The sequence below is a fragment of the Macaca fascicularis genome, chromosome 6, assembly GCF_037993035.2.
Source record: "Macaca fascicularis isolate 582-1 chromosome 6, T2T-MFA8v1.1".
Lineage (NCBI taxonomy): Eukaryota > Metazoa > Chordata > Mammalia > Primates > Cercopithecidae > Macaca > Macaca fascicularis.
The window spans coordinates 86226572-86240589 of NC_088380.1; the positions used below are offsets into that span (position 1 = coordinate 86226572).

Consider the following 14018-nt stretch of genomic DNA (forward strand, 5'->3'; position numbering starts at 1 on the left):
TTTTCTGTGATAGAATTCCCTGACCAATGGTGTCTGTACCAGGAGTCACTCATGTGAAATCTTATATTAGTGTGTTCTAAATGATGAGCCAAAAGGGGCTTAAGCTTGATATATGTGACAGTGCTTAGCATATTATTGCCACTCAATTACATTAATAAATAAAGGACATTTAGCATTGGTAACCACATCATTATTTATTTGACAGATCAGAATAATGGAGGTACGAAACCAGTCCAGAATTTCACAACAATACCAATCACACAGGTATGACTATGCCAGGAAACCAGATTGTAATCTAGCTCTAAAAAACTGAAAAACACGTTTCAATCGTGTCTGTGCTCCTGTGAAAATATAAATTATAATTGTATTAATAAGTAAGATATTTTTGCTTCAAATTGGGGTGGGGAAATGTATTATGGAATCTCTTCTTTTTATTTTTATTTTATTTTATTTTTTAAATTTTATTTATTTACTTTTTTGAGACGGAGTCTCACTCTGTCGCCCAGGCTGGAGTACAGTGGTGCGATCTTGGCTCACTGCAAGCTCCACCTCCCAGATTCACACCACTCTTCTGCCTCAGCCTCCCAAGTAGCTGGGACTACAAGGCACCCGCCACCACACCCAGCTAATTTTTTGTATTTTTAGTAGAGATGGGGTTTCACCGTGTTAGCCAGGATGGTCTTGATCTCCTGACCTTGTGATCCACCCGCCTCGGCCTCCCAAAATACTGGGATTACAGGCATGAGCCACCGTGCTTGGCTAGAATCTCTTCTTTTTAAAAGTCAACTTTTATTTTGGATACAGAGGGTCCATGTGCAGATTTGTTACATGGGAGTAGTGCATGATGCTGGGGTTTGTGGTATGAATCACATCACCCTGATAGTGAGCATAGTATCCGATAGGTAGTTTTTTAACCTACTCCACTCCCTCCACTCTCCAGTCACCCACAGTGTCGATGGTTTGCATATTTATGTCCATGTGTACTCATTGCTTAGCTCCCACTTATAAATGAGAACGTGTGGTATTTGGTTTTCTGTTTATTATAGAATCTTACAGTTGAGAAAAACCTAAAATACTTAATTTTACTTGCTCTCTTATATTTTCATTACAATATTCAGCTTCATTTCTGTTGCTATAATAATAATAATCTTTGGTTACTGGTAAGCGTAAGTTGCAGCTCTCTATTAACTAATTTTTCTTTTATCTGTATTTACACTAGAGTAATTGGTGTAAATTTCTTTCTTTGTATTGTACATTTTATGGGTTTTAATAAATGTATAATGACATGTATTTACCATTAAGGGATATGACTTAGCTCTTTCATTTCTAGGAAGCCTTTTGCACCATAGACACAAGTTCATCTCTTACGTTCTTTATATTTGGTTAATTAGGCTCTCAACTACAATCTGAGCAAAGAAGGGCATTTAGAAAAAGAACCTTGGAATGCATTCAGCCATCATGGCCCAGTTAATGTCTCCATCGATGGAATTTCTTGCATTCTCTTCTGGGCCAAAATAATCACGATTAAATTTAAGAATCAAACCTGGCTGGACCTTACAGACGAGGCATTTGGTCAGAAGGTAACAGTGGACCCTGACAACTCAAATTGCACTGAAGAAAGTGCTAGGTATGTTGATCTCTCAGTTTGAGGAAGCCCTTAGGGCTATTGCATTGTTAACTCTGCATTCAATTTTTTTGTCATTTCAGAAAAAAAAAAAAAAAGTAGGCTCCTTTGTATAGGACCCTGACACACATCTTTGAGAAAGTATTTACTGTCTAAAATAAAGGAACAAGTCAGAAGTTAACTTCAAAAATTGTTGGCTGGGCATGGTGGCTCATGCCTGTAATCCCAGCACTTTGGGAGGCCGAGGGGGTGGATCACCTGAGATCAGGAGTTCAAGACCTGCCTGGCCAACATGGTGAAACCTCGTCTCTACAAAAATACAAAAATTAGCCGGGCATGGTGGCAGGTGCCTGTAATCCCATCTACTCAGGAGGCTGAGGCAGGAGAATTGCTTGAACCTGGGAGGCGGAGGTTGTGGTGAGCTGAGATCCCATCATTGCACTCCAGCCTGGGCGACAGAGTGAGACTCGGTCAAAAAAAAAAAAAAAAGTTATATTTTCCTGGCAGTTTTCTGCTGAACCTTTTTGCTAATTGTCAGAATAACTTGTAGAAAATGAGACTTTGGAAAGCGAGGGTTCTCAAACTCATTTTGAAAACAGCAAAGGATTCCAGGCTTGGTCTCACCTCCAAATGTTAGGTGTTAAACTACTTTTATCCTATCAGGGAAGAGATCACATATCCCAGCAGGGTCATGCACATTCTAGTGGGTGACACACTAGCCAGGACAAATGCTTGACTCTGTGGAGGTGGGGGGCGAGGGGGGTGTCAGTGTGCTGAAATAGTGGAATATTGCCTGTTTGCAAATATGCAGGGCACTTTTCAATGGCTAAATTCCAGATAATTCTTTGGGACATTTCAAAATGATTGAAATAATTAGTTTTGATTTGAGATAAGCAGATTAAACAAATAACATGTTTGAAGGGCAAATCAATTTCCAATGCCTTTTTCTGCTTTTCAGTCATCCAAGCAAAAATTTTTGTTTTTATTTATTTTGGTCCAGGGAGAGGAAATCTGGCATGTCCTGCTTGCTTTCTATAAACCTTCTTTTCAACATTTGTTGGTAAAATAGATCCATTTGGAAGATTCTCTGCATTTGTTCTGGTTTGGTTTAGATGGGTAGGGTGCTTTATATAAAGCATAACTGTGTGCGTGTGTGTGTGTGTATTCTTTTTCTACTTTATGTACTTTGGCTGGAAACATCCTTTTATTCCTGAACTTTACTTCCCACTTAAAAATTCTTGGCGATGGGTAAAAATGGATTCTATTAATATACAATTAAAAGTCATATTACAAATCTGAGTATCTTGCTGTTCAGAACGACTATCTTTTATTAGGGATTTAGGGAATTGTAAGTGGAAGCATCTAGAGTCCTCTCAGATTTGTTATCCTGTTATAGCTCAACTATCCAAGACTATCAAAGAGACTATGGAATGCTGAGAGCTCAGGACCTTTTCCTGGGGTGCTAATTAATTCCCCACAGGGCTCTTTATTTGTGGTCAGTTGCACAGAGAGAGGCTGCCTGCTTGGGGATAATCTTGGCTGTCTATGGCTGACTGGCTCTCCTTGATTCCATTTATCCTGACCCTAGGGCATTTGTGGGAGAAAATCAGGGTCCTACAGTTGTTTGTTTTTTATTTTATTTTTATTTATTTTATTTTATTTTACTATTTCATTTTAAAGACAGAGTTTCGCTCGTTGCCCAAGCTGGAGTGCAATGGCACGATCTCAACTCACTGCAACCTCTGCCTCCCGGGTTCAAGTGATTCTCCTGCCTCTGCTTCCCGAGTAGCTGGGATTACAGGCAGGTGCCACCACGCCTGACTAGTTGTTTGTATTTTTAGTAGAGACAGACAGGGTTTCACCATGTTGGCCATGCTGGTCTCGAACTCCTGACCTCAGGTGATCTGCCCACCTTGCGTTCTCCCAAAATGCTGGGATTACAGGCGTGAGCTGCTGCGCCTGGTCACCTACAGCTTTTTTTTTTTTTTTTTTTTTGCTGGGTTTTAGAGACCTTGTGATTACTGGGAACCTAGAGACAGAAAGAATGAAAACTTGGTCTCTAGGCCCAGTTCTACCAGAGAGCTTTGTGATTTTATAAGCAGGACGTGTAGGATCATCATCTGTCAAACGGAGATGACGGCATCTATTCATTATAGCTATGAGGCCTTGAGCATTTACTGTGGGCCAGGCACGGTGCGAGGTCTTCGTAGTCTGTTATTCCTCACAGTAACTCTCGGAGTCATAGGCAGTTATCATGACAGAGGTTAGAAAACTTGCTAAAGTCATGGAGCATGTATGTTCATAGAGCTGGGCTTTAAAACATCTTTAAAAATGACCATTTATCTTCTTCCTCTTGGCCCTATCTTACAAGGTTGTGGAAAACACATGAGGAAATATATGCATAAGCACTTTGAGATCTTGTTGAGTGCTGTTCAGAGTATTAATAGTAGTAGCATTCTTTTCCTTCCTGGCATCCCAGTGATAACTAGAGTGAAACAGTGTCTAATTTCTTCAGTAAGCTTTGGGTCTCACAGGACACAAATTAAAGATTGGGCAGAACCTGACTGTCTTTTTGGACACTGCCTTAGAATTCTATTCAGGTGTGAGCCCTGAGTGTGCAGCGTCCACCTGCTGGAGTCCTGCACAGGTGAGTGTGCAGGCATCCTGGACAGCCTGCCCAAAGAGGGGCAACAGGAGGCTTCCAGGAAGGGAAGTGTCAAGGACCAGCTGCTGAGACCTAGTGGCTGATTCCTGTGAATTCCATGGATGAGCCAGATGCCCTTGTGCTGGCAAGGAAATCTTAAGATCTCAAGAAGCAGAATGGGAGTTGCTGAAATAACAAACCGAAACAAAGACATAACCATGTAAGGTCAAAAGCACAGATTAAAAAAAGATGACCACGTTTTAGCTCTTGGAAACAAAATGTTCAGAGAGAGGCAAATTATTGGCAGATGGATTTGCTACGGAAGTCTTCTTAAATAGTGAAAGCCCTGCAAATAGAGCATAATCCCAGCATCTGTGTGTATTTGGAATTTAGGCAATTACAGCCTGAAGAATTCAGAATCCATTTTACATGTGTGAGAGTAGAGCGCTTGAAAGAGTAAAAAGAGCTCCTTTTTGAACAGCTCTTGTTCCAGGTTGTATTTCTCCTTTGTATTCCCAATTGATGGCACAGTACCTGATACTTAAAGATCCTCGTGGCTGAGCACGGTGGCTCACACCTGTAATCCCAGTACTTTGGGAGGCCAAGATGGGCAGATCACCTGAGATTAGGAGTTAGGGACCAGCCTGGCCAACATGATGAACCTGTCTTTACCAAAGATACAAAAATTAGCCAGATGTGGTGGTGCATGCCTGTAGTCCCAGCTACACAGGAGGCTGAGGTGGGAGGATTGCTTGAGCCTGGGAGTTGGAGGGTGCAGTGAGTGGAGATTATGCCACTGCCCCTGAGCCTGTGCGACAGAACAAGACCCTGTCTCAAAAAACAAAAAAAGGCAACAAAGATTTTCATCATGCCCCGAAGTTTCTATGTGTTTCTTAGTAATGCATCTTTCCAACCACTGTCACATCTCCAGATAACCACTGATCTGCTATTATTATCAATTAGTTTGCACATTCTAGAATTTTATATAAATATAATCACATGTGTGTACTCTTTTTTAGTGTAGCCACTGTCACTTAGCTTAATGATTTTGATAATCTTCCATGTTATTGCATGTGTTAATGGTATTTCCCTTTTCATTGCTGAGTAGTAGTCCATATTATAGATGTACCACAACTTATCTGTTCACCTGTTGATAGAAATTTGTTTTTTCTCTCACTTTTTGCATAACTTTCCCACTAAAGTCACTATGAACATTCACGTACAAGTCTTTGTGGCAGCAGGTATTTTCATTTCTCTTATCTGTCATTCCAACTAGGAGTAGAATGCCTGGATCATATGGTATGTGTATGTTTACCTTTTTAGAAAACAGCCAAACTGTTTTTTAAGTGGCCATATCTTTTCCTTTTTTCCAGCATCATATGAGAGTTCCAGTTGCTTCCCATTCTCACTAACACTTCATATGGTCAGAGTGAGACTAGAGAAGGCATTTTTATATTTCTGCATGTTTAGGAATTTCTGAACAAATTTTTACTGGGAACTGGGTGAAAAGATAAGTGTTAGAGTTAGTGACAGATTTACCTCTTGAAAGTAATGTGTTCATGTATCAAGGGGTAATGAAACTCAAGGCCATAGAGAGATTCCAGGGGTTAGAAACTCAGAGAGGCTTATCTTATCCTCCCCTTGGAGATATGTATTTACATACCATGGGTATGAGACCTGCAACCATTTGTCTCCTTATGGTGAGCGATTTGCTTCCATCCAAAGGCTAATTAAACTCTTTCACTCAAAGACTAATCAGCCCTCTTCTCTTCCTAAGGAGAATTTATTAACACTAGGGGAGCAAATGTTTCTCTCCCTCTCTCGAGAGGTGAGAAGGGATCCACGGTCTCTCTCCTATGTAAACTCCCAGATGGATAATTTTGGTGTTCCTCATCTGTATTACAAATCCCAATATGTGTAGGATGACATCTGGCTCTTCTCATGCTGCCTAGTGGGGGAGAATTGGATTAGAAGGGGGAACCACTATGGTTGTTCCCATGAGTAAGTCATAAATCATCTGTCTTTGCTCTGGGAAATCTTATGTTTACTCTCAGGAAAATAGGAATAAATGTAGTTATTAAAAGCTTAAGAGTCAGTTTAAAAAATGTTTTAGCCATTCTGATTCCTGTACTGTGTTATCTTTATTGTGGTTTTATTTTACATTCCCTGAATGTCTAATGGTCCTGAGCATCTTTTCATGTACTTATTGACCATTTGTATATCTTTCTTTAAAACATGCTCGAGTCTTCTGACAATTTTTGCGATTTTTACATTGGGCTGTCTTTTTGTTGAGTTGTTAGTGTTATTTATTGTATTCCGGATAAAGTTCTTTATGTATACGTGTTGTGAGTATTTTCTCCTGTTGTGTGGCTTGCCTTTCTTGTTTTCTTAAACAGTGTCTTTTGAAGAGTAAAAATTTTGGATTTTAGTAAAATGCAATTTATCAGTTGTTTCTTTTATGGTTTATGCTTTTGTATTCTTTTCAGGAAACCATTGCCTACCTCAAGATTAAAAAAATGTTCTATACATTTTGTGTGTTAGGTGTTGCGTGACCCACCTTGAGGTAACTTTTGAGTAGATATGAAGTTAGGGTTATTCTTATTTTCATAGACTGTGTTGTTTCCTTTTCTTAGGTTGTCTTTGAAGCTTGGTGATGCTGGAAACCCCAGAGGTCTTGCTATAAGGTAGGTAGGACAGCACTTTAGAGCATCGCAGCTTCAGCACTTCAGATTAGCTCTCTAAAATGTATTCATTCCACGTGTGTGAAGCAGGGGCTTGCTATATGCCCAAGCACTGTGACACATTGCATGCCACATCAACCTAATTACACTGAAAAGTTGGTGCTGTGATATGATGGGATCCTATACTGGTGCTTTCTTTCTAAAAGTTTCTACCAAAATACCCGTAACTTCCCTCTCCCCCACCCCCCATGCCGCCTGCATTAAGGACTTAGAAAACTCCCAGTCCTGAGAATGTAATATCCTTTTCATCTGAGAAAAGAAGAAAATAGAAATAAAGCTCTAAGGACTGGGGCTCTGGTTGGAAATATTTTCTATAGCTTCTTATAACTAATCACACTTTACCATTTAACTACAATGAAAAAGCCTCGTTATGTGCGTTCCCCAGCAGACAATCAACAGAGGCCTACAGTTTTTTGATGTTTAGGTATGAAAGGATGCATCTGCCAACAGTGACTTTAGCCAAGCAGTTAGGAACTGCTCCTGAGGTGGGGGGAACAATTTGAAGGCATTATTATTATTTTTCTTATAAAAATACAGTGCTTCCCTTCCTATAAGACAAACTTGTTAGTGGAGATAAGTAGTTGTGTCTTTAACACTATTTGGAAAAGCAGCAGGATTGTGCTAGGGCAGTCTTTCTTAAGCTTTGCTCTGTGGGACACTTCTGCTCTGTAAGAATATTTATAAGATTTTACGAAAAGGGGGTTCTGTGGTCAAATGTGTCTGGGAACGACTCTAAACCATATCTTCCTCTTGGCAATTCACAGTGTAAACTTGTATGTTAAAGTTTCTGAGAAGAAATAATCTTAAGGAAGACTATTGCACTTTGTAACTTTGACTAACTCAGTGTTTCCTGTGTTTAACTTTGGAGAGCCTTCTTCCTCAGAACACTTGTCTACATATCATGGGAGACTAGTGTTTCACTGATCATAATTTAGAAAATATATGCCATCATCTTTCAGAGCAACTTTACAAGTAAATAGAACCCCACAAGGTGACCAAACACACATGTCTGTTTGATCTAGAAATGGAGAATATTTTTGGTCGTAATTCTACTTTTTTCCAAAATGAAAAATAGCTTTATTATTATTGTTGTTATTATTATTTATTCTGATGATAGAGGTATGTAGCAGAGACTGTCAGTACTCTATGAATATCTACATGGTCCTTTCCATTTGAGAGTACTGTAGCCTACCTGCTGAACTTTCAACTCCCAGCCTCTCTTTGCCTAAAAGCTTTCTCTGGCCCACTGCCCCCAGTCCCTGGCCCAATAGCCTTCGACCAATGACTGGAGGAAACATACACACACCTCAGCTCCCTCCCCATCAGGTGAGATAACTCAGCAGCATGTGCTGTACTCTGGCTCCCAGGTTCCATCACGGCAATGAAGCCCTGCTTGTCCACATTGGAAACTTGCTTAATAATGTGCCTCTTTTAGCTGCTTTCCCTTCCTCTGTCGTTTCTTTTCTCTCCATTTTACATATTTTGAATGACTGAACTCCTCTGAATATTTCTTATATTCACACCCTTGTCTTAGTGTCTTCTTGCAAAGGAGCCAAACAGAGACAAGAAAAACTAATGAAAACAGAAAAATCAGAAAATACTGAGCTATAGAAAGAAGAAAATGAAAATCATCAATAATCTAAACACCATTTGCAATCACTACTAATGTTTTAATCTCTATCCTTCCAGACATTTTTTTCTATGCAGTCACATATTTTTTTAAAAATTGAAATAAAATGATAATGACAAGTAAATTATGACTTTTTTCATGGCTGGAAAACAGTCCATTCCGAAAGAGTTAAGATTGGATTTGAAGCCCAGCTCTGACACTTACTCTCCCAGTGAGCTTATTCAAGCCCTTTGTGTTTTAGATTCCTTGCCTGTGAAATTAGAATAAGGATATTATCTATCACATAGTGTTGTAGTGCAGGTTAAACACAATACACATACATAACACAGAAGCTATCAAGAGAGCTATTACCATTATTTTAAACCATAATTTAGCAAATTCTTCATTGGTGTCCATTTAAGTTTTTCTCAAATTTTTTGATGAATAAACCCATAATCAAGTGTTGATTCTGAAAAAGCAAAAACAAAACAAACAAACCTAAACTTTGTGTTTTTTTCTTTCGTAGGAATTTGCACTGTCCACTTTGGGGACTGCCCTGTCACTTTCTCTTTCCCATCCATCCAGGGGAGGCTCTGCAACAAAAGTGAAGCCTCTCCCCAAGCCCGTTCTGCTGCCTGACAAAAGAGGGCGCCATTGTACTGTTCATAGATGATGCCTTGCGTCGGTAAATGTGGGAACAGTTCTTTAGGAGTAATGCTGATTTTATAACCAGTTTCAGATTCATCCTTACCAATTACAACAAGTTGTCCATCCAGAGCTGGTTTACTTTGCGCCGAGTCGAGATCGTTTCCAACAATTCAATCCAAGCAGTCTTTAACCCAACTGGCATACATGCTCCCTCTGGTTACTCCTACCGCTGCCAATGCGTGGGCAACCTGCCGCGGGACCAGGCCCTCTTGCTGCCCAGCGACACGGATGATGGGTCGAGCCTGTGGGAGGTCACTCTTATTGATTTCCAGGTAATAAACTAAAATCTATGCTCAATGCACCTGCGTTTTTGGTACCAAAGGAGCTCAATGTTTGTTTAAAAACACCTGAAACAAACCTAGATGCTCAAGGAAAAGAGAAGTAGATGCCTTTAAAAGAATATTGGTGGGTTTTTTCCTTTGCCTTTTAAGGTATGAAATGGAATAGGATAGAGAATTTTATCTCCCTGTACCCCCCACCCCCTACCCAGGGCTTGCTTTTGCATTCAGCTTTATCCAGCACTAATAATTATCAGTGAGGAATGCCAGCCATCTAAGCCCTAGCGAAGCTGTGGGTGAAGCCAGGGCCTGACACTTCCTGCAATGAGAGGCCCTTCTGGGGAGAGACATTGGTGGACAATTATTTTATTTCCTTCAGGGAGTGGCACAGTGATCCTATCAGGGAAGATAAGAAGTATATCTGCAGTGTGAGTGACAGCTTTGGCAGTTAGTAGGAAGGGACTCAGCGGGGAGTCAAAAATATCCCAAAGATCGTCTTGAAGGTATTTGGAGAAAGGAATGGGGTGTAAGAGATTCCTTTTCACTACCAGAATCTTAGGTTGAGAGACATTCTGTCAAGTTCCTCTATCCTGTTTACCTGTGAATGAAGCTTAGCTTGTTCCTGCCACTCCCTGAAATAGTAGGCAGGGCTTTGCATGTACCTCTCGTGGGCACATTCCAACCTTTTCCAGATATATATGGGCATTCGCATATGTGCATATTCTTCCCTTCCATCCTTCCCAAGCTTCTGTAGAGAAGTGTGGTGTGGATGAAAGGCAGTTTGGGGTAGGGAAGTAGCTCACATTTTGGAGTCAGACAGACCTGGTTTCAAATTACTGCTCAGTCACCAGAGCAAGTTACTTAACCTCTCTCAATTTCTCACCTATCTTTGTTAATGTAAGGAATACGTGGCCTAAGGTATGTAGAAACACTCAGTAGTGCGCCAGGCGTGGACTAACAATAATTGCTACATGTGAGTGTCCCGTGTGTGTTGGTGCTGTGGTTATTTTATGTACTTTGTCTTCAGAACTTACCATAATGCTGCAAGGTCCTTTTATGAATGAGGTGACTGAATCTCTGATAATCACATAATTTTTCTAAGGAGTATAACTGATAGAGTTAATGGTAGAGGCACGACTCAAATTCTGGACAGTTTGGTTCCAAGGATTCTTTTGTGTGTGTATGTATAAAATGTTTATAAATATTAATATATATTATGTATGTGTATGTTTATACATGTGTGTATGTGTGTGTATATATATACATATACAGAAATGGCAGTGAGGATACAATGACAACAAGGAATATTTTACAAATAATTTTGCCTAATTAGACCAGGGGAATTGATTGATTTATACTTCTAACTTGTTCCGGAAATGACTTAGTTGACTTATGGAAATACTACTTATGAAAAATTACTTTCAAAAATAGGCAAATCATTTCATGGCCATTAGGATGGCTATTATAAACAACAACAAACAAACAGAAAATAATAAGTGTTGGCAAGGCCAGGGAGAAGTTGGAACTCTTGTGCATTGCTGTTGGGAATGTAAAATGGTGTGGATGCTGTGGCAAATAATATGGAGTTTCCTCAAGAAGTTAAACATACAATCACCAAGGGATCCAGCAACTCTGCTTCTGGCTCTGTACTCCAAATAATTGAAAGCAGGGACTTGAACAGCTTTCATCTATGTTTATACCTATGTTCATGGCAGCATTATTCACAATAACCAAAAGGTGCAAGCAACCCAAATGTCTATCAATGGACGAATGGATCGACAAACCTAGTGTATATGTACAGTGGAATATTATTCAGCATTAAAAATGAAGAAAATTTGGGAGTGGTTGCTCATGCCTTTAAACCCAGCACTTAGGGAGGCTGAGGCAGGAGGATCACTCTTGAGCCCAGGAGTTTGAGACCAGCCTAGGCAACATAGTGAGACCCCCATCTCTACAAACAATTTTTAAAAAATAAATCAACTGGGGGCATAGTGGTATCACCTGTAGTCCCAGCTACTTGGGAGGCTGAGGTGGGAGGATTGCTTGAGCCCAGGAGGTGGAGGCTTCGGTGAGCCAAGATTCTACCACTGCACTCCAACCTGAGTGACAGATGCCTCAAAAAAATTAAATTTAAAAAGAGGAAGGAAATTTGGATACATGCTACAACATAAATGAACGTTGAAGACATTATGCTAAGTGGAATAAGCCAGCCACAACAGAACAAATATTGCATCATTTCACTTATATGAGGTACTTACAGTTGTCAAACCCCAAGATGGAAAGTAGAATAGTAGTTGCCAGGGACTGAAGGGAGGAGGGAATGGGCAGTTAGTATTTAATGGGAGTAATGTTTCAGTATTGCAAGATGTGAAAATGTTCTGGAGATGGACGGCAGCAATGGTTGCACAACAATGTGAATGTACTTAATAGCCCTGAACTGTATACACTTAACATGGTTAGATGATAAATTTTATATTATATATATTTTATAATAAACAATTAAAACAAAAAATTTAGCAAAGACGTGGGTGCAGAGAAAAACAAAGGAAGAAAATGTCAGTTAGAGCCACCAGTGAGGTTAATATACAAAACCACGAGACCATTTGTCTGCACTGACTGGAGGCGGCACAGGAATTTGGCTCTGAAGTTCTGAAGCAGGCAGTATGAGAAACACTCAGTTACATGTTCACAGGGTCCCTAAGACTGCTGCCAGTGTGCTTGGGATGAGCACATTCATCGCTGGTGGTGTGAGATGTATACATCCTTATGAGCATTCGTACCATAAACACGGCTTTCAGGGGGACAGGTGGGCCTTGTTGAAACCCCCTTCATGTGAAGAGATGGCAGAACACAAACTCAGTCCAGTGGAGAGGAGGTGGTGGTGATGGTGGCTGAGGTATGTGTACAAAAGGCTGCTGTCCACATGCGCAGCTCTGCTGGCCTGGCTTATGGTGGGAATAGAGTATAGAGCGATGTGGCTGGTGTGGCAAACTCAAGTACCTTGGGTAACTGGTGATTTGGGCTGGGACTGTGGCAAAGGGTAGCCTTCATCACAGTGAGCATTTTACAAATTCAACCGTGCTGATTTTTGCTTTGTAGGAATGCAGGGCTGGTGTTGCTGAATCTTTTCAATAGAAGCTAGATTGGTGGATTCTCAGAGGAAATTTTCAGGATATTCCGAGCACTGCGTCAAACAAAACTCACCTGTGGGCTAGAAACAGCATGTCTGTATAACCTCTAGTCCAGGAAATGGGTGGACATGTATCAGGCATTCTCCACACTTACTGTTCTCAACCAAGTCTTGTTAAGAATTAAGTGGCAGTTGGCCGGGTGTGGTGGCTCATGCTTGTAATCCCAGCACTTTAGGAGGCCGAGATGGGTGGATCACCTGAGGTCAGGAGTTTGAGACTAGCCTGGCCAACATGGTGAAACCCTGCCTCTACTAAAAATACAAAATTTAGCTGGGCATGGTGGCAAGCGTCTGTAATCCCAGCTACTTGGGAGGCTGAGGCAGGAGAATCGCTTGAGCCCTGAAAGTGGAGGTTGCAGTAAGCTGAAATCCTGCCATTGCACGCCAGCCTGGGTGACAAGAGCAAAACTCTGTCTCAAAAAAAAAAAAAAAAAAAAAAAAAAAAAGAATTAAGTGTCAGTCAACCTGAGGACATTCTCCTTGGCTGGAGTTGCAGAATCAAGTGAGGTCGTCTTTTGTCATGGCGGAGCTCGACTCTTCAGGCACCAGTCTAAAGAGAAGGTCACTCTGCCTCTTCACAGGAGGGGCAGGGCAGGGATCCCCAAAGCTAGAACAAGAGTCTCCTTCAGAAGCTGCTTTGGGTTCAATCAAGAGCACAGACAGTTGGGCGAGCAAGGCCCCTTGCGTCTATGGAGTGATGGGCGGCCTCAATAATTCTAACACACACGGGACAATGCCAAAGTGCTCACTTAAGCCATCAAAGTGAATTTTCAGTAAAGCACTCATGGATAGTTCAGTCATCTGATGTACTCTTTAAAAACCGAGTAGGTGTCTGAATGAGGCAACGCTGTGTAGGGTCATACTTTTAAAGCCAGCTAGACAAGGGGCTGTCTTCCACAAGCGATGGCTCTTGTTTTAAAGTAATTGCTTTGTAGCCCTGTTTCATTTTGACAGCATTAGATATCAGTGCCAGTTCTCAATTTGAACCTCTCTTTCTTTCAAGTAATGATACCATTTCATCTGCACATAATGGAAAGCTTTTCTTTCTATTTGGTTGGTGCAAAAGTGATTGCGGTTTTTGCCATTAAAAGTAATGGGTAGGATGCAAGGAGGGATCCAGAAATGGGACGAAGTCTGTATGGTAAAACCAATAGAGAGAGAGGGTAGGGAGGAGGAAGAGAGAGAACCCACCAGGAGCTATGGAGTGCGAGTCTGACGCCCACT

The 14018-nt window shown here is 40.9% G+C and overlaps 1 protein-coding gene across 32 annotated transcripts in view; it reads left to right on the forward strand.

Moving 5' to 3' along the window:
- LOC102115526 (V-type proton ATPase subunit S1-like protein) overlaps window positions 1-14018 on the forward strand; it is a 112821-nt gene that overhangs the window by 28507 nt on the left and 70296 nt on the right. For 9 of the 32 annotated variants that reach the window (XR_012413816.1, XM_065546468.1, XM_045393987.3 and 6 more), the window contains 4 exons: window positions 206-264; window positions 1392-1627; window positions 6902-6952; window positions 9352-9598. Coding sequence is in view for 27 of the 32 variants with exons in the window: in XM_065546468.1 (XP_065402540.1) it covers window positions 206-264; window positions 1392-1627; window positions 6902-6952; window positions 9352-9598 (593 nt within the window). In the remaining 5 variants the exon portion in view is untranslated. Of the gene's footprint in view, window positions 1-205; window positions 265-1391; window positions 1628-6901; window positions 6953-9144; window positions 9599-14018 lie in introns of all 32 variants that reach the window. The other 23 variants (XR_012413817.1, XR_012413818.1, XM_045393989.2 and 20 more) reach the window with 6 other exon arrangements.